Source organism: Protomyctophum bolini (genome assembly GCF_963924005.1).
Source record: "Protomyctophum bolini genome assembly, chromosome: 2".
Classification (NCBI taxonomy): Eukaryota; Metazoa; Chordata; class Actinopteri; order Myctophiformes; family Myctophidae; genus Protomyctophum; species Protomyctophum bolini.
Genome location: NC_137863.1, coordinates 34,092,042 through 34,114,819, shown reverse-complemented (window position 1 = coordinate 34,114,819; position 22,778 = coordinate 34,092,042). Strand labels below are relative to the sequence as shown.

The 22,778-nt window shown below is 35.6% G+C and overlaps 1 protein-coding gene across 1 annotated transcript in view; it reads right to left on the bottom strand.

Annotated features, from left to right (window-relative positions):
- Positions 1 to 22,778, bottom strand: part of LOC308333959 (integrin alpha-7-like) — a gene marked incomplete at its 5' end in the record, with an annotated part of 127,373 nt that overhangs the window by 2,830 nt on the left and 101,765 nt on the right. Inside the window, 4 exons of the mRNA XM_080790498.1 lie at positions 1,389 to 1,514; positions 2,016 to 2,114; positions 4,584 to 4,697; positions 5,632 to 5,760. Coding sequence (XP_080646624.1) covers positions 1,389 to 1,514; positions 2,016 to 2,114; positions 4,584 to 4,697; positions 5,632 to 5,760 — 468 coding nt within the window. The remainder of the gene's footprint in view (positions 1 to 1,388; positions 1,515 to 2,015; positions 2,115 to 4,583; positions 4,698 to 5,631; positions 5,761 to 22,778) is intronic.

The following is a 22,778-nucleotide window of genomic DNA, read 5'->3' as shown; positions in this document are numbered from 1 at the left end:
AAGCTTTGAGTTAAAAATGAAACTCTGAAAGAATATATATTCAAAGATTTGAGGCACAATTTCACAATATTTAAAAAACAGCAGACCTACAAGTTCAAAGCTTGTGCTTCTGCTATTTTTCAATAGCTAAAGTATTACGCTTAAAACACCAAAAGGGGTTCCCGCCTAAAATGGGTTAATCACCAACACACGTCAGGCACGTCAGGGCGAGGGTGAGGCTGGTATGCTGTGGGTATAGGCGGGGTGAGGATGTTTACCGCTTGGGGGGGAGAGGGTTGGAGGGGAGAGCAGGCAGGCCAGAGTACAGGGTTTGTTTTGGTGGGTGGTGGTCCGGGAGGGAGGGAGAGAGGGAGGGAGGGGTGGTTGAGACCCTATAGCTCTGACACCTGCTTCTCCGCCTCCGAAGGCTGCACCCCGAGGTGGGCGCGGTAGTATTCTGTGTCATAGTGGCGGCGAGGCTCAGTGCGCTTGAAGAACCCACACTAGGATGATCCATCCCAGATGGCCACGGAGAGGTGAGGTGAACGGGAAGGGAAGAGTACAGGAGGAAAGATGGGTGGGTGGAGTGATGGGTGGGTGGGTGGATGGGTGGAGTGATGGGTGGGTGGAGTGATGGGTGGGTGGGTGGATGGGTGGAGTGATGGGTGGGTGGAGTGATGGGTGGGTGGAGTGATGGGTGGTTGGAGTGATGGGTGGAGTGATGGGTGGGTGGAGTGATGGGTGGGTGGAGTGATGGGTGGAGTGATGGGTGGGTGGATGGATGGATGGATGGACGGACGGACGGACGGGAATTATTGATGGAGCAATGGAGGAGGGAAAGTAGGAAGGTCGGAATATCGGGTCCCCAGATGAAGTTGAGAAGGAGAAATACAGAGAGAGGAAGGAAAAATATATGAATACTAAATAGTAAATTCAAGGAAATGAGACAGAGAAGACGTACATGAATACAAGCAAAAGGGAGAAACAAACCAGAGTGAGCTGGAAAATATAAACCGTTTAAATGACAGAAGAGGAATCAAGGAGAAATAATTGTCCTATCAAAGAGTGCTGAAATGGCCTGGGGGAAATGAAAGGAAAGGAAGGACGTGCACACATACAGGTCCATCTCAATGAATTAGAATATTTTGTAAAAGTTCATTTTCTTCCGTAATATAATTCAACCTAAAACATCAACCTTGGTTGAAAAAAGCTAAAGTTGTCCTTTAACTGTCCTCTCTGCACTTTAGGGGGGGGGGTTCTCATTATCTTTAAAGATAAAAAAAATAATCATTGTTGCAGAATACACATCAGAAGTCACCTTCACTGAAGTCTTTACAGATTACGTGTGCACGCCGTGTGTGTGTGTGTGTGTGTGTGTGTGTGTGTGTGTGTGTGTGTGTGTGTGTTACCTTCCACAGTGCTGCGACCAGCAGGGTCAGGAGCAGGATTCCTAGCAGCACAGCGATGAGAATGACCCACCAGGGGATCTGGTACTGGTCAGCCAGTCCTGGCTCTGGGTAGATCATCACCGAAACCTGGTGGGATGAGGGAAACAACACTGGTGGCTTGAGCAATTGCACTAACCTAATGGTCGGAATAGGGCCAATATCACTCGCACGCAAGCCTCCACGCCACGGTCGTAACTGACCAGGGTTGTCGCACTCACACACATAGCGCGCAGTCGCGAGCACGTGCACACGCACAAGCCTGCATATCATTTGGATGCAGCACAATCCCCGGGTATGGACTATAATTGAAGATTAATTCATGAATGGTGCATCAACAAAACATAGTCAGTATACCAGTGTTGTTTTTGCCAGTTTTTCTCCTCTGGTGAAAAGGTCCACTAGTCCCTTCCTAACATTTTAGTCTAGTTTTTCTTTGTTAATGAAATTGTCAATATATTATAGTCTTAGTCTTATAGTCATCACACCTTAGTTTTCATTCAGTTTCCATTTAGTTTTCGTCAGTGAAAACTAGGTAGTCGACGAACATTTTTCGGCACAGTTGACAAATCAACACTGCATGGTCAGTACCTGCGACGCAGCGTCCTTGAGGATCAGATGTTTGACGGTGGACTTGACGGTGATGTTGGCTCTGACAATCAGCTCCAGAGCACTGACGGCTGGAAACTCCTGGAAGAGGCAGACAGAGATAAAGAAACCATACAACATACATACACCAGTGTTGTTTTTGGCAGCAAATTTTGATTGTAGATTTAGTCATAGACAGTCTCTTGAATAGTTTTCATTTAGTTTCAGTCACATTTTAGTCACCTGGAATGTTTTAGTGTTAGTCTAGTTTTAGTCGACTAAATCTAGAGTTGATTTAGTCGAACAAAATGTATTTGGGCGCGCCTTGGTGCCGTCGTAATGACTTGCTGAAAATAGCTGATCTACAAGCTCACGCTGCGACGTGTTGTGAGCTTGTAGATCGGCTATTTTCAGCATGCAACTAATTGTCTAGTTTTTATTTGTTGACGAAATTGTCAATATATTTAGTCTTAGTTTTAGTCGTCATAGCTTAGTTTTCATTTAAGTGGAAAAATGTAGTCGACAAACATTTTTTGTCAGTCGACGAAAACAACACTGACATACACCCATTATGCAATAAGGGTAGTCTAGTCCCTGCATTGTTGTGTTGCATAGGCAGCGCAGTGTTGGGGAGTATTAAGCTACATGTAGCTGAGCTACGTAGCTTAGCTACATTTTGCTGTAGCTTGTGGTAGCTTAGCTACATTCATATTGGTGTACCTCGTCAAGTAGCTCAGCTACTTTTTGGGTCATTTTTGGTAGCTTAGCTACTCAAGTTACAAGCTACAATTTTGGGCAATAACATGAAATAAATATATTCATTTTGACCATTAGTTGCTGTGTTAATTATTGTACTAGAACCCCCTTTGAAAAATCAAGTTCCTTTTTCTGATTGCTTTGAGGGCATGTCAGCGCTTGACAAGCCAACAGCTGCCTCTAATTGTTTATCCTTTCTTTAATGGGGGAAAATCTGTCTAGAACAGGGGTCTCAAATGTTGACGATCAAATGTCATCATGTAACAGTTGTTTAGTTATAATGTAGGTGTAGTTATCTCATTATACAAGGGTCTCTTTTTTTTTTACAGTTAAGATGTGTTAACATTGACGATCAAATGCCATGTATAACACACAGTATCCTCAACAGATCCTCTTTTATTTGTGTAAGTCTCTAAGTCTTTTTTTAAAATAAAACCGTTGAGAGGCATATTTCAGCTGGCATCGTGGCATGTGACTTTTTTGTAGGATATTATATTTTGTTTCATATGCACCGCATGTACATTCTCAATTTAACGCTGAAAAATAAAAAGTAGCTGAGCTACTTTTTCCATGTAGCTGTAGCTTTACAAGCTACATTTCTCCAGGGGTAGCTATGTAGCTTGATCAAGCTACTGCCATGGTGAGCTACTTGTAGCTTTACAAGCTACGCTTTCAAAGTAACTTCCCCAACACTAGCGGTCACTATTCCATTTAATGCTTCCTTCCCTCAGTTACATTCCTTAATTTCTCCTCTAGGTGTCACCTTGGCTTCAGTTTATGAGTTGAGTGTTCTTCTGGTCATATAAGCAGCATGTCGTGAGTGTAAATGAGGTTTGATGAGGTCAGATCGACATATGGAATGTCATGCAGAACCTCTAAGGGTGATAGTGGGGACATTCTCTTCAGTGTACACTGTACAGGGTTTGATGAGGGCCCAGGTAGGGCCGCGGGCCTTCATTTTCAAGCCTGACGAGAACTCTAGTTTTCGCCGGCTGCCGGGCGCAGCTACACTAATAACGTTCAGAGTTTGAAATTTGAATGGACAGGTATAAGTCAAATGGGTTTGAGGTCAGATGTAGAGTTGCTGGCCGATATTGATGACACCAGGGATCTCCATATATGGGCTTAACTGTGACAGCAGGTGGCATTTACTATGACATCAGGGTCTCCACATCTTTATCCCTGATGATGTCACTTGATGTCACGAGACCTGGGCACCATATATGGGGGCCCAGGTCGGGGTGACCAACAAACGAACCAACAAATTGACGAAGAATGCACGATTCCATAGCAAATGCAACCTGCAGTCGCAATTAAATACGTATACATTCTCTCAAAGAAGATGGGATGTTATTGCAAGGTAAACCATTTCAAACCAGTTTCTCTCCTGAATTGAAATAAAATGGATTACAGTAGATATTCTAATTTCCCTTTTGGTGTTTTAAACATTATGTTCTACTTTAGCTATTGAAAAATAGCAGATCTACAAGCTCATAGCGCGGCACTGGTAGGTCTACTATTTTTTTTAAATCGTGAAAATGTGGTGCAAATCTTTGAATATATATTCTTTCAGCGCGAACGTTTTGAAATTTTTGCTTCTGGGGGGTCCCTGGAACAACATATTTTTTAGATGGGGGTCGGCAGCCAATTACATATATTTTTGGGGCTCCTTGACATGAAATAGTTTGAGAACCACTGATATAGAAACATGAGTTTCCCAGAAAACTGATTTAGTAGACATTTGTAGAATCATCCTCAGGTCTCAACTAAATGGGTTAATTAGAATGGACAGACAGCCGTGTAATCATCTCTCACCTCAATGAAGGTGCTGTTCCACAGCCTGGCGTGGATGTTGAGGACAGCCTTGCCAGAGAAGCTCTGCAGGGGACACTGGATGAGGACACAGCGAGCTGACCCCAACAGACAGTCCTGGTAGGAGACACAAAACACAGGATGAGGACACAGCGAGCTGACCCCAAGAGACAGTCTCTTCTTTCCATGGCGGTCCTGTGTATTCAATTCATCACAGACTTGAGAGAGACTTGATCCTCATTTATTTGCTTCCTCATCTCTCATTATTTTGTGCACATGGGCTGGGACTCAGATCCCCCCCCCCCCCCCCCCCCCCCCCCCCCCTCTCTCTCTCTCTCTCTCTCTTTGTGTCTCAGGGAGCGCACAGGGAGCATAATGGAGTCATCAAATGGGGTGAGTCATCATTTTGGGGGGCATCAAACTATCCCTTTAAAAACAGGGTTGGTGCAACTTGTGTGCCGATGGATGGCGCAAGTGAACATTTGATGTAATAACCTCATCCTCATTGCGTCTTGTCTTGGTTTTAATGATGTCCGTGGTCTTACCAGTGTGAGAGACTTGTCTTGGTTTTAATGATGTCCATGGTCTTACCAGTGTGAGAGACTTGTCTTGGTTTTAATGATGTCCATGGTCTTACCAGTGTGAGAGACTTGTCTTGGTTTTAATGATGTCTGTGGTCTTACCAGTGTGAGAGACTTGTCTTGGTTTTAATGATGTCCATGGTCTTACCAGTGTGAGAGACTTGTCTTGGTCTTAATGATGTCCATGGTCTTACCAGTGTGAGAGACTTGTCTTGGTTTTAATGATGTCTGTGGTCTTACCAGTGTGAGAGACTTGTCTTGGTTTTAATGATGTCCATGGTCTTACCAGTGTGAGAGACTTGTCTTGGTTTTAATGATGTCCATGGTCTTACCAGTGTGAGAGACTTGTCTTGGTTTTAATGATGTCCGTGGTCTTACCAGTGTGAGAGACTTGTCTTGGTTTTAATGATGTCTGTGGTCTTACCAGTGTGAGAGACTTGTCTTGGTTTGAATGATGGCCGTGGTCTTACCAGTGTGAGAGACTTGCGTCTCTCTGAAGCAGCGACCGATGGCGTGGTTCTTCTTCCCGCGCTGCCTTTGGTGATGACCTGACTGGCTGGCTCCTCCTCCTCAGGGTGGGAACGGCCCTTCCTGCCCGCCTGGTGGGGACACACACAAGAGCCACGTTTTTTATTTCAAGTAGCCCCGTGTTTACTTTGCATTTACCATACGCTGACGAGAAACAGCTCATAAAACATTATTTTACACTTTTGGTTGTTGAGAAACAGCTCCTAAAACATTATTTGACACTTTTGGTTGTTGAAAAACAGCTTCTAACCATTATTTGACACTTTGGTTGTTGAGAAACAGCTCCTAAAACATTATTTTACACTTTTGGTTGTTGAGAAACAGCTCCTAAAACATTATTTGACACTTTTGGTTGTTGAAAAACAGCTTCTAACCATTATTTGACACTTTGGTTGTTGAGAAACAGCTCCTAAAACATTATTTTACACTTTTGGTTGTTGAGAAACAGCTCCTAAAACATTATTTGACACTTTTGGTTGTTGAAAAACAGCTTCTAACCATTATTTGACACTTTGGTTGTTGAGAAACAGCTCCTAAAACATTATTTTACACTTTTGGTTGTTGAGAAACAGCTCCTAAAACATTATTTGACACTTTTGGTTGTTGAAAAACAGCTTCTAACCATTATTTGACACTTTGGTTGTTGAGAAACAGCTCATAAAACATTATTCTACACTTTTGGTTGTTGAGAAACAGCTCCTAAAACATTATTTGACACTTTTGGTTGTTGAAAAACAGCTTCTAACCATTATTTGACACTTTGGTTGTTGAGAAACAGCTCCTAAAACATTATTTTACACTTTTGGTTGTTGAGAAACAGCTCCTAAAACATTATTTTACACTTTTGGTTATTGAGAAACAGCTCCTAAAACATTATTTGACACTTTTGGTTGTTGAAAAACAGCTTCTAACCATTATTTGACACTTTGGTTGTTGAGAAACAGCTCATAAAACATTATTTTACACTTTTGGTTGTTGAGGAACAGCTCCTAAAACATTATTTGACACTTTTGGTTGTTGAAAAACAGCTTCTAACCATTATTTGACACTTTGGTTGTTGAGAAACAGCTCCTAAAACATTATTTGACACTTTTGGTTGTTGAGAAACAGCTCCTAAAACATTATTTGACACTTTTGGTTGTTGAAAAACAGCTTCTAACCATTATTTGACACTTTGGTTGTTGAGAAACAGCTCCTAAAACATTATTTGACACTTTTGGTTGTTGAAAAACATCTTATTGATGAATTTTGCATTCGTGCGTGCGTGCTACCTGTGTGTTGAAGGCGTCTCCCAGACTGGTGAACAGGTATTCATATCCGTACGCAGCCTTACAGTTGAGCCAGACCACATGGTACACACTCTGACCAATCCACGCAGAGATCACCTCCTTGATGCCGCGGAGACACGCCTCCTACACACACACACACACACACACACAGAGAACTAATGTTTAAACCATAGACTGTAAAAAATATGGACAAAGCGTGGGAGGCAAATTATTTTGGCAAATTATTTTGGGAGGCAAATTATTTTGGCAGGCAAATTATTTTGGCAAATTATTTTGGGAGGCAATTTATTTTGGCAAATTATTTTGGGAGGCAAATTATTTTGGCAAATTATTTTGGGAGGCAAATTATTTTGGGAGGCAAATTATTTTGGCAAATTATTTTGGGAGGCAAATTATTTTGGCAAATTATTTTGGGAGGCAAATTATTTTGGCAAATTATTTTGGCAGGCAAATTATTTTGGGAGGCAAATTATTTTGGCAAATTATTTTGGGAGGCATATTATTTTGGGAGGCAAATTATTTTGGCAAATTATTTTGGGAGTCAAATTATTTTGGCAAATTATTTTGGCAAATTATTTTGGGAGGAAAATTATTTTGGCAAATTATTTTGGGAGGCAAATTATTTTGGCAAATTATTTTGGGAGGCAAATTATTTTGGCAAATTATTTTGGGAGGCAAATTATTTTGGCAAATTATTTTTATTTTGGGAGGCAAATTATTTTGGGAGGCAAATTATTTTGGCAAATTATTTTGGGAGGCAAATTATTTGGGCAAATTATTTTGGGAGTCAAATTATTTTGGGAGGCAAATTATTTTGGCAAATTATTTTGGGAGGCAAATTATTTTGGGGGGCAAATTATTTTGGCAAATTATTTTGGGAAGCAAATTATTTTGGCAAATTAATAATAATCCCAAAATAATTTGCCTCCCAAAATAATTTGCCCCCCAAAATAATTTGCCAAAATAATTTGCCTCCCAAAATAATTTGCCTCCCAAAATGATTTGCCTCCCAAAATGATTTGCCAAAATAATTTGCCTGCCAAAATAATTTGCCTCCCAAAATAATTTGCCAAAATAATTTGCCTCCCAAAATGATTTGCCAAAATAATTTGCCTGCCAAAATAATTTGCCTCCCAAAATAATTTGCCAAAATAATTTGCCTCCCAAAATAATTTGCCAAAATAATTTGCCTCCCAAAATAATTTGCCAAAATAATTTGCCTCCCAAAATAATTTGCCTCCCAAAATAATTTGCCAAAATAATTTGCCTCCCAAAATAATTTGCCAAAATAATTTGCCTGCCAAAATAATTTGCCTCCCAAAATAATTTGCCTCCCAAAATAATTTGCCTCCCAATATAATTTGCCAAAATAATTTGCCTCCCAAAATAATTTGCCTCTCAAAATAATTTGCCAAAATAATTTGCCTCCCAAAATAATTTGCCAAAATAATTTGCCTCCCAAAATAATTTGCCTGCCAAAATAATTTGCCTGCCAAAATAATTTGCCTCCCAAAATAATTTGCCAAAGAAACGGCTCCTAAAACATTATTTTACACTTTTGGTTGTTGAGAAACAGCTCCTAAAACATTATTTGACACTTTTGGTTGTTGAAAAACAGCTTCTAACCATTATTTGACACTTTGGTTGTTGAGAAACAGCTCCTAAAACATTATTTTACACTTTTGGTTGTTGAGAAACAGCTCCTAAAACATTATTTGACACTTTTGGTTGTTGAAAAACAGCTTCTAACCATTATTTGACACTTTGGTTGTTGAGAAACAGCTCCTAAAACATTATTTTACACTTTTGGTTGTTGAGAAACAGCTCCTAAAACATTATTTGACACTTTTGGTTGTTGAAAAACAGCTTCTAACCATTATTTGACACTTTGGTTGTTGAGAAACAGCTCCTAAAACATTATTTTACACTTTTGGTTGTTGAGAAACAGCTCCTAAAACATTATTTGACACTTTTGGTTGTTGAAAAACAGCTCCTAAAACATTATTTGACACTTTTGGTTGTTGAAAAACAGCTTCTAACCATTATTTGACACTTTGGTTGTTGAGAAACAGCTCCTAAAACATTATTTTACACTTTTGGTTGTTGAGAAACAGCTCCTAAAACATTATTTGACACTTTTGGTTGTTGAAAAACAGCTTCTAACCATTATTTGACACTTTGGTTGTTGAGAAACAGCTCCTAAAACATTATTTTACACTTTTGGTTGTTGAGAAACAGCTCCTAAAACATTATTTGACACTTTTGGTTGTTGAAAAACAGCTTCTAACCATTATTTGACACTTTGGTTGTTGAGAAACAGCTCCTAAAACATTATTTTACACTTTTGGTTGTTGAGAAACAGCTCCTAAAACATTATTTGACACTTTTGGTTGTTGAAAAACAGCTTCTAACCATTATTTGACACTTTGGTTGTTGAGAAACAGCTCATAAAACATTATTTTACACTTTTGGTTGTTGAGAAACAGCTCCTAAAACATTATTTGACACTTTTGGTTGTTGAAAAACAGCTTCTAACCATTATTTGACACTTTGGTTGTTGAGAAACAGCTCCTAAAACATTATTTTACACTTTTGGTTGTTGAGAAACAGCTCCTAAAACATTATTTGACACTTTTGGTTGTTGAAAAACAGCTTCTAACCATTATTTGACACTTTGGTTGTTGAGAAACAGCTCCTAAAACATTATTTTACACTTTTGGTTGTTGAGAAACAGCTCCTAAAACATTATTTGACACTTTTGGTTGTTGAAAAACAGCTTCTAACCATTATTTGACACTTTGGTTGTTGAGAAACAGCTCCTAAAACATTATTTTACACTTTTGGTTGTTGAGAAACAGCTCCTAAAACATTATTTGACACTTTTGGTTGTTGAAAAACAGCTTCTAACCATTATTTGACACTTTGGTTGTTGAGAAACAGCTCATAAAACATTATTCTACACTTTTGGTTGTTGAGAAACAGCTCCTAAAACATTATTTGACACTTTTGGTTGTTGAAAAACAGCTTCTAACCAGTATTTGACACTTTGGTTGTTGAGAAACAGCTCATAAAACATTATTTTACACTTTTGGTTGTTGAGGAACAGCTCCTAAAACATTATTTGACACTTTTGGTTGTTGAAAAACAGCTTCTAACCATTATTTGACACTTTGGTTGTTGAGAAACAGCTCCTAAAACATTATTTGACACTTTTGGTTGTTGAGAAACAGCTCCTAAAACATTATTTGACACTTTTGGTTGTTGAAAAACAGCTTCTAACCATTATTTGACACTTTGGTTGTTGAGAAACAGCTCCTAAAACATTATTTTACACTTTTGGTTGTTGAGAAACAGCTCCTAAAACATTATTTGACACTTTTGGTTGTTGAAAAACAGCTTCTAACCATTATTTGACACTTTGGTTGTTGAGAAACAGCTCCTAAAACATTATTTTACACTTTTGGTTGTTGAGAAACAGCTCCTAAAACATTATTTGACACTTTTGGTTGTTGAAAAACAGCTTCTAACCATTATTTGACACTTTGGTTGTTGAGAAACAGCTCATAAAACATTATTTTACACTTTTGGTTGTTGAGAAACAGCTCCTAAAACATTATTTGACACTTTTGGTTGTTGAAAAACAGCTTCTAACCATTATTTGACACTTTGGTTGTTGAGAAACAGCTCCTAAAACATTATTTTACACTTTTGGTTGTTGAGAAACAGCTCCTAAAACATTATTTGACACTTTTGGTTGTTGAAAAACAGCTTCTAACCATTATTTGACACTTTGGTTGTTGAGAAACAGCTCCTAAAACATTATTTGACACTTTTGGTTGTTGAAAAACAGCTTCTAACCATTATTTGACACTTTGGTTGTTGAGAAACAGCTCCTAAAACATTATTTTACACTTTTGGTTGTTGAGAAACAGCTCCTAAAACATTATTTGACACTTTTGGTTGTTGAAAAACAGCTTCTAACCATTATTTGACACTTTGGTTGTTGAGAAACAGCTCATAAAACATTATTCTACACTTTTGGTTGTTGAGAAACAGCTCCTAAAACATTATTTGACACTTTTGGTTGTTGAAAAACAGCTTCTAACCAGTATTTGACACTTTGGTTGTTGAGAAACAGCTCATAAAACATTATTTTACACTTTTGGTTGTTGAGGAACAGCTCCTAAAACATTATTTGACACTTTTGGTTGTTGAAAAACAGCTTCTAACCATTATTTGACACTTTGGTTGTTGAGAAACAGCTCCTAAAACATTATTTGACACTTTTGGTTGTTGAGAAACAGCTCCTAAAACATTATTTGACACTTTTGGTTGTTGAAAAACAGCTTCTAACCATTATTTGACACTTTGGTTGTTGAGAAACAGCTCCTAAAACATTATTTGACACTTTTGGTTGTTGAGGAACAGCTCCTAAAACATTATTTGACACTTTTGGTTGTTGAAAAACAGCTTCTAACCATTATTTGACACTTTGGTTGTTGAGAAACAGCTCCTAAAACATTATTTGACACTTTTGGTTGTTGAGAAACAGCTCCTAAAACATTATTTGACACTTTTGGTTGTTGAAAAACAGCTTCTAACCATTATTTGACACTTTGGTTGTTGAGAAACAGCTCCTAAAACATTATTTTACACTTTTGGTTGTTGAGAAACAGCTCCTAAAACATTATTTGACACTTTTGGTTGTTGAAAAACAGCTTCTAACCATTATTTGACACTTTGGTTGTTGAGAAACAGCTCCTAAAACATTATTTTACACTTTTGGTTGTTGAGAAACAGCTCCTAAAACATTATTTGACACTTTTGGTTGTTGAAAAACAGCTTCTAACCATTATTTGACACTTTGGTTGTTGAGAAACAGCTCATAAAACATTATTTTACACTTTTGGTTGTTGAGAAACAGCTCCTAAAACATTATTTGACACTTTTGGTTGTTGAAAAACAGCTTCTAACCATTATTTGACACTTTGGTTGTTGAGAAACAGCTCCTAAAACATTATTTTACACTTTTGGTTGTTGAGAAACAGCTCCTAAAACATTATTTGACACTTTTGGTTGTTGAAAAACAGCTTCTAACCATTATTTGACACTTTGGTTGTTGAGAAACAGCTCCTAAAACATTATTTGACACTTTTGGTTGTTGAAAAACAGCTTCTAACCATTATTTGACACTTTGGTTGTTGAGAAACAGCTCCTAAAACATTATTTTACACTTTTGGTTGTTGAGAAACAGCTCCTAAAACATTATTTGACACTTTTGGTTGTTGAAAAACAGCTTCTAACCATTATTTGACACTTTGGTTGTTGAGAAACAGCTCATAAAACATTATTCTACACTTTTGGTTGTTGAGAAACAGCTCCTAAAACATTATTTGACACTTTTGGTTGTTGAAAAACAGCTTCTAACCAGTATTTGACACTTTGGTTGTTGAGAAACAGCTCATAAAACATTATTTTACACTTTTGGTTGTTGAGGAACAGCTCCTAAAACATTATTTGACACTTTTGGTTGTTGAAAAACAGCTTCTAACCATTATTTGACACTTTGGTTGTTGAGAAACAGCTCCTAAAACATTATTTGACACTTTTGGTTGTTGAGAAACAGCTCCTAAAACATTATTTGACACTTTTGGTTGTTGAAAAACAGCTTCTAACCATTATTTGACACTTTGGTTGTTGAGAAACAGCTCCTAAAACATTATTTGACACTTTTGGTTGTTGAAAAACATCTTATTGATGAATTTTGCATTCGTGCGTGCGTGCTACCTGTGTGTTGAAGGCGTCTCCCAGACTGGTGAACAGGTATTCATATCCGTACGCAGCCTTACAGTTGAGCCAGACCACATGGTACACACTCTGACCAATCCACGCAGAGATCACCTCCTTGATGCCGCGGAGACACGCCTCCTACACACACACACACACACACACACACACACACACACACACACACACAGAGAACTAATGTTTAAACCATAGACTGTAAAAAATATGGACAAAGCGTGGGAGGCAAATTATTTTGGGAGGCAAATTATTTTGGCAGGCAAATTATTTTGGCAAATTATTTTGGGAGGCAAATTATTTTGGCAAATTATTTTGGCAAATTATTTTGGGAGGCAAATTATTTTGGCAAATTATTTTGGGAGGCAAATTATTTTGGGAGGCAAATTATTTTGGCAAATTATTTTGGGAGGCAAATTATTTTGGCAAATTATTTTGGCAGGCAAATTATTTTGGGAGGCAAATTATTTTGGCAAATTATTTTGGGAGGCAAATTATTTTGGGAGGCATATTATTTTGGGAGGCAAATTATTTTGGCAAATTATTTTGGGAGTCAAATTATTTTGGCAAATTATTTTGGGAGGCAAATTATTTTGGCAAATTATTTTGGGAGGCAAATTATTTTGGGAGGCAAATTATTTTGGCAAATTATTTTTATTTTGGGAGGCAAATTATTTTGGGAGGCAAATTATTTTGGCAAATTATTTTGGGAGGCAAATTATTTGGGCAAATTATTTTGGGAGTCAAATTATTTTGGCAAATTATTTTGGGAGGCAAATTATTTTGGCAAATTATTTTGGGAGGCAAATTATTTTGGGGGGCAAATTATTTTGGCAAATTATTTTGGGAAGCAAATTATTTTGGGAGTCAAATTATTTTGGCAAATTATTTTGGCAAATTATTTTGGGAGGCAAATTATTTTGGCAAATTATTTTGGGAGGCAAATTATTTTGGGAGGCAAATTATTTTGGCAAATTATTTTTATTTTGGGAGGCAAATTATTTTGGCAAATTATTTTGGGAGGCAAATTATTTGGGCAAATTATTTTGGGAGTCAAATTATTTTGGCAAATTATTTTGGGAGGCAAATTATTTTGGGAGGCAAATTATTTTGGCAAATTATTTTGGGAGGCAAATTATTTTGGGGGGCAAATTATTTTGGCAAATTATTTTGGGAAGCAAATTATTTTGGCAAATTAATAATAATCCCAAAATAATTTGCCAAAATAATTTGCCTCCCAAAATAATTTGCCTCCCAAAATAATTTGCCCCCCAAAATAATTTGCCTCCCAAAATAATTTGCCAAAATAATTTTCCTCCCAAAATAATTTGCCTCCCAAAATGATTTGCCAAAATAATTTGCCTGCCAAAATAATTTGCCTCCCAAAATAATTCGCCAAAATAATTTGCCTCCCAAAATAATTTGCCTCCCAAAATAATTTGCCAAAATAATTTGCCTCCCAAAATAATTTGACTCCCAAAATAATTTGCCTCCCAAAATAATTTGCCAAAATAATTTGCCTCCCAAAATAATTTGCCTCCCAAAATAATTTGCCTCCCAAAATAATTTGCCAAAATAATTTGCCTGCCAAAATAATTTGCCTCCCAAAATAATTTGCCTCCCAATATAATTTGCCAAAATAATTTGCCTCCCAAAATAATTTGCCTCCCAAAATAATTTGCCTCTCAAAATAATTTGCCAAAATAATTTGCCTCCCAAAATAATTTGCCTCCCAAAATAATTTGCCAAAATAATTTGCCTCCCAAAATAATTTGCCTCCCAAAATAATTTGCCTGCCAAAATAATTTGCCTCCCAAAATAATTTGCCAAAGAAACGGCTCCTAAAACATTATTTTACACTTTTGGTTGTTGAGAAACAGCTCCTAAAACATTATTTGACACTTTTGGTTGTTGAAAAACAGCTTCTAACCATTATTTGACACTTTGGTTGTTGAGAAACAGCTCCTAAAACATTATTTTACACTTTTGGTTGTTGAGAAACAGCTCCTAAAACATTATTTGACACTTTTGGTTGTTGAAAAACAGCTTCTAACCATTATTTGACACTTTGGTTGTTGAGAAACAGCTCATAAAACATTATTTTACACTTTTGGTTGTTGAGAAACAGCTCCTAAAACATTATTTGACACTTTTGGTTGTTGAAAAACAGCTTCTAACCATTATTTGACACTTTGGTTGTTGAGAAACAGCTCATAAAACATTATTTTACACTTTTGGTTGTTGAGAAACAGCTCCTAAAACATTATTTGACACTTTTGGTTGTTGAAAAACAGCTTCTAACCATTATTTGACACTTTGGTTGTTGAGAAACAGCTCCTAAAACATTATTTGACACTTTTGGTTGTTGAAAAACAGCTTCTAACCATTATTTGACACTTTGGTTGTTGAGAAACAGCTCCTAAAACATTATTTTACACTTTTGGTTGTTGAGAAACAGCTCCTAAAACATTATTTGACACTTTTGGTTGTTGAAAAACAGCTTCTAACCATTATTTGACACTTTGGTTGTTGAGAAACAGCTCATAAAACATTATTTTACACTTTTGGTTGTTGAGAAACAGCTCCTAAAACATTATTTGACACTTTTGGTTGTTGAAAAACAGCTTCTAACCATTATTTGACACTTTGGTTGTTGAGAAACAGCTCCTAAAACATTATTTTACACTTTTGGTTGTTGAGAAACAGCTCCTAAAACATCATTTGACACTTTTGGTTGTTGAAAAACAGCTTCTAACCATTATTTGACATTTTGGTTGTTGAGAAACAGCTCATAAAACATTATTTTACACTTTTGGTTGTTGAGAAACAGCTCCTAAAACATTATTTGACACTTTTGGTTGTTGAAAAACAGCTTCTAACCATTATTTGACACTTTGGTTGTTGAGAAACAGCTCCTAAAACATTATTTGACAATTTTGGTTGTTGAAAAACAGCTTCTAACCATTATTTGACACTTTGGTTGTTGAGAAACAGCTCATAAAACATTATTTTACACTTTTGGTTGTTGAGAAACAGCTCCTAAAACATTATTTGACACTTTTGGTTGTTGAAAAACAGCTTCTAACCATTATTTGACACTTTGGTTGTTGAGAAACAGCTCCTAAAACATTATTTTACACTTTTGGTTGTTGAGAAACAGCTCCTAAAACAATATTTGACACTTTTGGTTGTTGAAAAACAGCTTCTAACCATTATTTGACACTTTGGTTGTTGAGAAACTGCTCCTAAAACATTATTTTACACTTTTGGTTTTTGAGAAACAGCTCCTAAAACATTATTTGACACTTTTGGTTGTTGAAAAACAGCTTCTAACCATTATTTGACACTTTGGTTGTTGAGAAACAGCTCCTAAAACATTATTTTACACTTTTGGTTGTTGAGAAACAGCTCCTAAAACATTATTTGACACTTTTGGTTGTTGAAAAACAGCTTCTAACCATTATTTTACACTTTGGTTGTTGAGAAACAGCTCATAAAACATTATTTTACACTTTTGGTTATTGAGAAACAGCTCCTAAAAACATTATTTGACACTTTTGGTTGTTGAAAAACAGCTTCTAACCATTATTTGACACTTTGGTTGTTAAGAAACAGCTCCTAAAACATTATTTTACACTTTTGGTTATTGAGAAACAGCTCCTAAAACATTATTTGACACTTTTGGTTGTTGAAAAACAGCTTCTAACCATTATTTGACACTTTGGTTGTTGAGAAACAGCTCATAAAACATTATTTTACACTTTTGGTTGTTGAGAAACAGCTCCTAAAACATTATTTGACACTTTTGGTTGTTGAAAAACAGCTTCTAACCATTATTTGACACTTTGGTTTTTGAGAAACAGCTCCTAAAACATTATTTGACACTTTTGGTTGTTGAGAAACAGCTCCTAAAACATTATTTGACACTTTTGGTTGTTGAAAAACAGCTTCTAACCATTATTTGACACTTTGGTTGTTGAGAAACAGCTCCTAAAACATTATTTGACACTTTTGGTTGTTGAAAAACATCTTATTGATGAATTTTGCATTCGTGCGTGCGTGCTACCTGTGTGTTGAAGGCGTCTCCCAGACTGGTGAACAGGTATTCATATCCGTACGCAGCCTTACAGTTGAGCCAGACCACATGGTACACACTCTGACCAATCCACGCAGAGATCACCTCCTTGATGCCGCGGAGACACGCCTCCTACACACACACACACACACACACACACAGAGAACTAATGTTTAAACCATAGACTGTAAAAAATATGGACAAAGCGTGGGAGGCAAATTATTTTGGGAGGCAAATTATTTTGGCAGGCAAATTATTTTGGCAAATTATATTGGGAGGCAATTTATTTTGGCAAATTATTTTGGGAGGCAAATTATTTTGGCAAATTATTTTGGGAGGCAAATTATTTTGGGAGGCAAATTATTTTGGGAGGCAAATTATTTTGGCAAATTATTTTGGCAGGCAAATTATTTTGGGAGGCAAATTATTTTGGCAAATTATTTTGGGAGGCAAATTATTTTGGGAGGCATATTATTTTGGGAGGCAAATTATTTTGGCAAATTATTTTGGGAGTCAAATTATTTTGGCAAATTATTTTGGGAGGCAAATTATTTTGGGAGGCAAATTATTTTGGCAAATTATTTTGGGAGGCAAATTATTTTGGCAAATTATTTTGGGAGGCAAATTATTTTGGGAGGCAAATTATTTTGGCAAATTATTTTTATTTTGGGAGGCAAATTATTTTGGGAGGCAAATTATTTTGGCAAATTATTTTGGGAGGCAAATTATTTGGGCAAATTATTTTGGGAGTCAAATTATTTTGGCAAATTATTTTGGGAGGCAAATTATTTTGGCAAATTATTTTGGGAGGCAAATTATTTTGGGGGGCAAATTATTTTGGCAAATTATTTTGGGAGGCAAATTATTTTGGGGGGCAAATTATTTTGGGAAGCAAATTATTTTGGGAGTCAAATTATTTTGGCAAATTATTTTGGGAGGCAAATTATTTTGGCAAATTATTTTGGGAGGCAAATTATTTTGGCAAATTATTTTGGGAGGCAAATTATTTTGGCAAATTATTTTGGGAGGCAAATTATTTTGGCAAATTATTTTGGCAGGCAAATTATTTTGGGAGGCAAATTATTTTGGCAAATTATTTTGGGAGGCAAATTATTTTGGGAGGCATATTATTTTGGGAGGCAAATTATTTTGGGAAGCAAATTATTTTGGGAAATTATTTTGGGAGTCAAATTATTTTGGCAAATTATTTTGGGAGGCAAATTATTTTGGGAGGCAAATTATTTTGGCAAATTATTTTGGGAGGCAAATTATTTTGGCAAATTATTTTGGGAGGCAAATTATTTTGGGAGGCAAATTATTTTGGGAGGCATATTATTTTGGGAGGCATATTATTTTGGGAGGCAAATTATTTTGGCAAATTATTTTGGGAGTCAAATTATTTTGGCAAATTATTTTGGGAGGCAAATTATTTTGGGAGGCAAATTATTTTGGCAGGCAAATTATTTTGGCAAATTATTTTGGGAGGCAAATTATTTTGGGAGGCAAATTATTTTGGCAAATTATTTTTATTTTGGGAGGCAAATTATTTTGGGAGGCAAATTATTTTGGCAAATTATTTTGGGAGGCAAATTATTTGGGCAAATTATTTTGGGAGTCAAATTATTTTGGCAAATTATTTTGGGAGGCAAATTATTTTGGCAAATTATTTTGGGAGGCAAATTATTTTGGGGGGCAAATTATTTTGGGAAGCAAATTATTTTGGGAGTCAAATTATTTTGGCAAATTATTTTGGGAGGCAAATTATTTTGGCAAATTATTTTGGGAGGCAAATTATTTTGGCAAATTATTTTGGGAGGCAAATTATTTTGGCAAATTATTTTGGGAGGCAAATTATTTTGGCAAATTATTTTGGCAGGCAAATTATTTTGGGAGGCAAATTATTTTGGCAAATTATTTTGGGAGGCAAATTATTTTGGGAGGCATATTATTTTGGGAGGCAAATTATTTTGGGAAGCAAATTATTTTGGGAGTCAAATTATTTTGGCAAATTATTTTGGGAGGCAAATTATTTTGGCAAATTATTTTGGGAGGCAAATTATTTTGGCAAATTATTTTGGGAGGCAAATTATTTTGGCAAATTATTTTGGGAGGCAAATTATTTTGGCAAATTATTTTGGCAGGCAAATTATTTTGGGAGGCAAATTATTTTGGCAAATTATTTTGGGAGGCAAATTATTTTGGCAAATTATTTTGGGAGGCAAATTATTTTGGCAAATTATTTTGGGAGGCAAATTATTTTGGCAAATTATTTTGGGAGGCAAATTATTTTGGGAGGCAAATTATTTTGGCAAATTATTTTGGGAGGCAAATTATTTTGGCAAATTATTTTGGCAGGCAAATTATTTTGGGAGGCAAATTATTTTGGCAAATTATTTTGGGAGGCAAATTATTTTGGGAGGCATATTATTTTGGGAGGCAAATTATTTTGGCAAATTATTTTGAGAGTCAAATTATTTTGGCAAATTATTTTGGGAGGCAAATTATTTTGGGAGGCAAATTATTTTGGCAAATTATTTTGGGAGGCAAATTATTTTGGCAAATTATTTTGGCAGGCAAATTATTTTGGGAGGCAAATTATTTTGGCAAATTATTTTGGGAGGCAAATTATTTTGGGAGGCATATTATTTTGGGAGGCAAATTATTTTGGCAAATTATTTTGGGAGTCAAATTATTTTGGCAAATTATTTTGGGAGGCAAATTATTTTGGGAGGCAAATTATTTTGGCAAATTATTTTGGGAGGCAAATTATTTTGGCAAATTATTTTGGGAGGCAAATTATTTTGGGAGGCAAATTATTTTGGCAAATTATTTTTATTTTGGGAGGCAAATTATTTTGGGAGGCAAATTATTTGGGCAAATTATTTTGGGAGTCAAATTATTTTGGCAAATTATTTTGGGAGGCAAATTATTTTGGCAAATTATTTTGGGAGGCAAATTATTTTGGGGGGCAAATTATTTTGGCAAATTATTTTGGGAAGCAAATTATTTTGGGAGTCAAATTATTTTGGCAAATTATTTTGGGAGGCAAATTATTTTGGCAAATTATTTTGGGAGGCAAATTATTTTGGCAAATTATTTTGGGAGGCAAATTATTTTGGCAAATTATTTTGGGAGGCAAATTATTTTGGGAGGCAAATTATTTTGGCAAATTATTTTTATTTTGGGAGGCAAATTATTTTGGCAAATTATTTTGGGAGGCAAATTATTTGGGCAAATTATTTTGGGAGTCAAATTATTTTGGCAAATTATTTTGGGAGGCAAATTATTTTGGCAAATTATTTTGGGAGGCAAATTATTTTGGGGGGCAAATTATTTTGGCAAATTATTTTGGGAAGCAAATTATTTTGGCAAATTAATAATAATCCCAAAATAATTTGCCAAAATAATTTGCCTCCCAAAATAATTTGCCTCCCAAAATAATTTGCCCCCCAAAATAATTTGCCTCTCAAAATAATTTGCCAAAATAATTTGCCTCCCAAAATAATTTGCCTCCCAAAATGATTTGCCAAAATAATTTGCCTGCCAAAATAATTTGCCTCCCAAAATAATTTGCCAAAATAATTTGCCTCCCAAAATAATTTGCCTCCCAAAATAATTTGCCAAAATAATTTGCCTCCCAAAATAATTTGCCAAAATAATTTGCCTCCCAAAATAATTTGACTCCCAAAATAATTTGCCTCCCAAAATAATTTGCCAAAATAATTTGCCTCCCAAAATAATTTGCCTCCCAAAATAATTTGCCAAAATAATTTGCCTGCCAAAATAATTTGCCTCCCAAAATAATTTGCCTCCCAATATAATTTGCCAAAATAATTTGCCTCCCAAAATAATTTGCCTCCCAAAATAATTTGCCTCTCAAAATAATTTGCCAAAATAATTTGCCTCCCAAAATAATTTGCCTCCCAAAATAATTTGCCAAAATAATTTGCCTCCCAAAATAATTTGCCTCCCAAAATAATTTGCCTGCCAAAATAATTTGCCTGCCAAAATAATTTGCCTCCCAAAATAATTTGCCTCCCAAAATAATTTGCCAAAGAAACGGCTCCTAAAACATTATTTTACACTTTTGGTTGTTGAGAAACAGCTCCTAAAACATTATTTGACACTTTTGGTTGTTGAAAAACAGCTTCTAACCATTATTTGACACTTTGGTTGTTGAGAAACAGCTCCTAAAACATTATTTTACACTTTTGGTTGTTGAGAAACAGCTCCTAAAACATTATTTGACACTTTTGGTTGTTGAAAAACAGCTTCTAACCATTATTTGACACTTTGGTTGTTGAGAAACAGCTCATAAAACATTATTTTACACTTTTGGTTGTTGAGAAACAGCTCCTAAAACATTATTTGACACTTTTGGTTGTTGAAAAACAGCTTCTAACCATTATTTGACACTTTGGTTGTTGAGAAACAGCTCCTAAAACATTATTTTACACTTTTGGTTGTTGAGAAACAGCTCCTAAAACATTATTTGACACTTTTGGTTGTTGAAAAACAGCTTCTAACCATTATTTGACACTTTGGTTGTTGAGAAACAGCTCATAAAACATTATTTTACACTTTTGGTTGTTGAGAAACAGCTCCTAAAACATTATTTGACACTTTTGGTTGTTGAAAAACAGCTTCTAACCATTATTTGACACTTTGGTTGTTGAGAAACAGCTCCTAAAACATTATTTGACACTTTTGGTTGTTGAAAAACAGCTTCTAACCATTATTTGACACTTTGGTTGTTGAGAAACAGCTCCTAAAACATTATTTTACACTTTTGGTTGTTGAGAAACAGCTCCTAAAACATTATTTGACACTTTTGGTTGTTGAAAAACAGCTTCTAACCATTATTTGACACTTTGGTTGTTGAGAAACAGCTCCTAAAACATTATTTTACACTTTTGGTTGTTGAGAAACAGCTCCTAAAACATTATTTGACACTTTTGGTTGTTGAAAAACAGCTTCTAACCATTATTTGACACTTTGGTTGTTGAGAAACAGCTCCTAAAACATTATTTTACACTTTTGGTTGTTGAGAAACAGCTCCTAAAACATTATTTGACACTTTTGGTTGTTGAAAAACAGCTTCTAACCATTATTTGACACTTTGGTTGTTGAGAAACAGCTCCTAAAACATTATTTTACACTTTTGGTTGTTGAGAAACAGCTCCTAAAACATTATTTGACACTTTTGGTTGTTGAAAAACAGCTTCTAACCATTATTTGACACTTTGGTTGTTGAGAAACAGCTCCTAAAACATTATTTTACACTTTTGGTTGTTGAGAAACAGCTCCTAAAACATTATTTGACACTTTTGGTTGTTGAAAAACAGCTTCTAACCATTATTTGACACTTTGGTTGTTGAGAAACAGCTCATAAAACATTATTCTACACTTTTGGTTGTTGAGAAACAGCTCCTAAAACATTATTTGACACTTTTGGTTGTTGAAAAACAGCTTCTAACCAGTATTTGACACTTTGGTTGTTGAGAAACAGCTCATAAAACATTATTTTACACTTTTGGTTGTTGAGGAACAGCTCCTAAAACATTATTTGACACTTTTGGTTGTTGAAAAACAGCTTCTAACCATTATTTGACACTTTGGTTGTTGAGAAACAGCTCCTAAAACATTATTTGACACTTTTGGTTGTTGAGAAACAGCTCCTAAAACATTATTTGACACTTTTGGTTGTTGAAAAACAGCTTCTAACCATTATTTGACACTTTGGTTGTTGAGAAACAGCTCCTAAAACATTATTTTACACTTTTGGTTGTTGAGAAACAGCTCCTAAAACATTATTTGACACTTTTGGTTGTTGAAAAACAGCTTCTAACCATTATTTGACACTTTGGTTGTTGAGAAACAGCTCCTAAAACATTATTTTACACTTTTGGTTGTTGAGAAACAG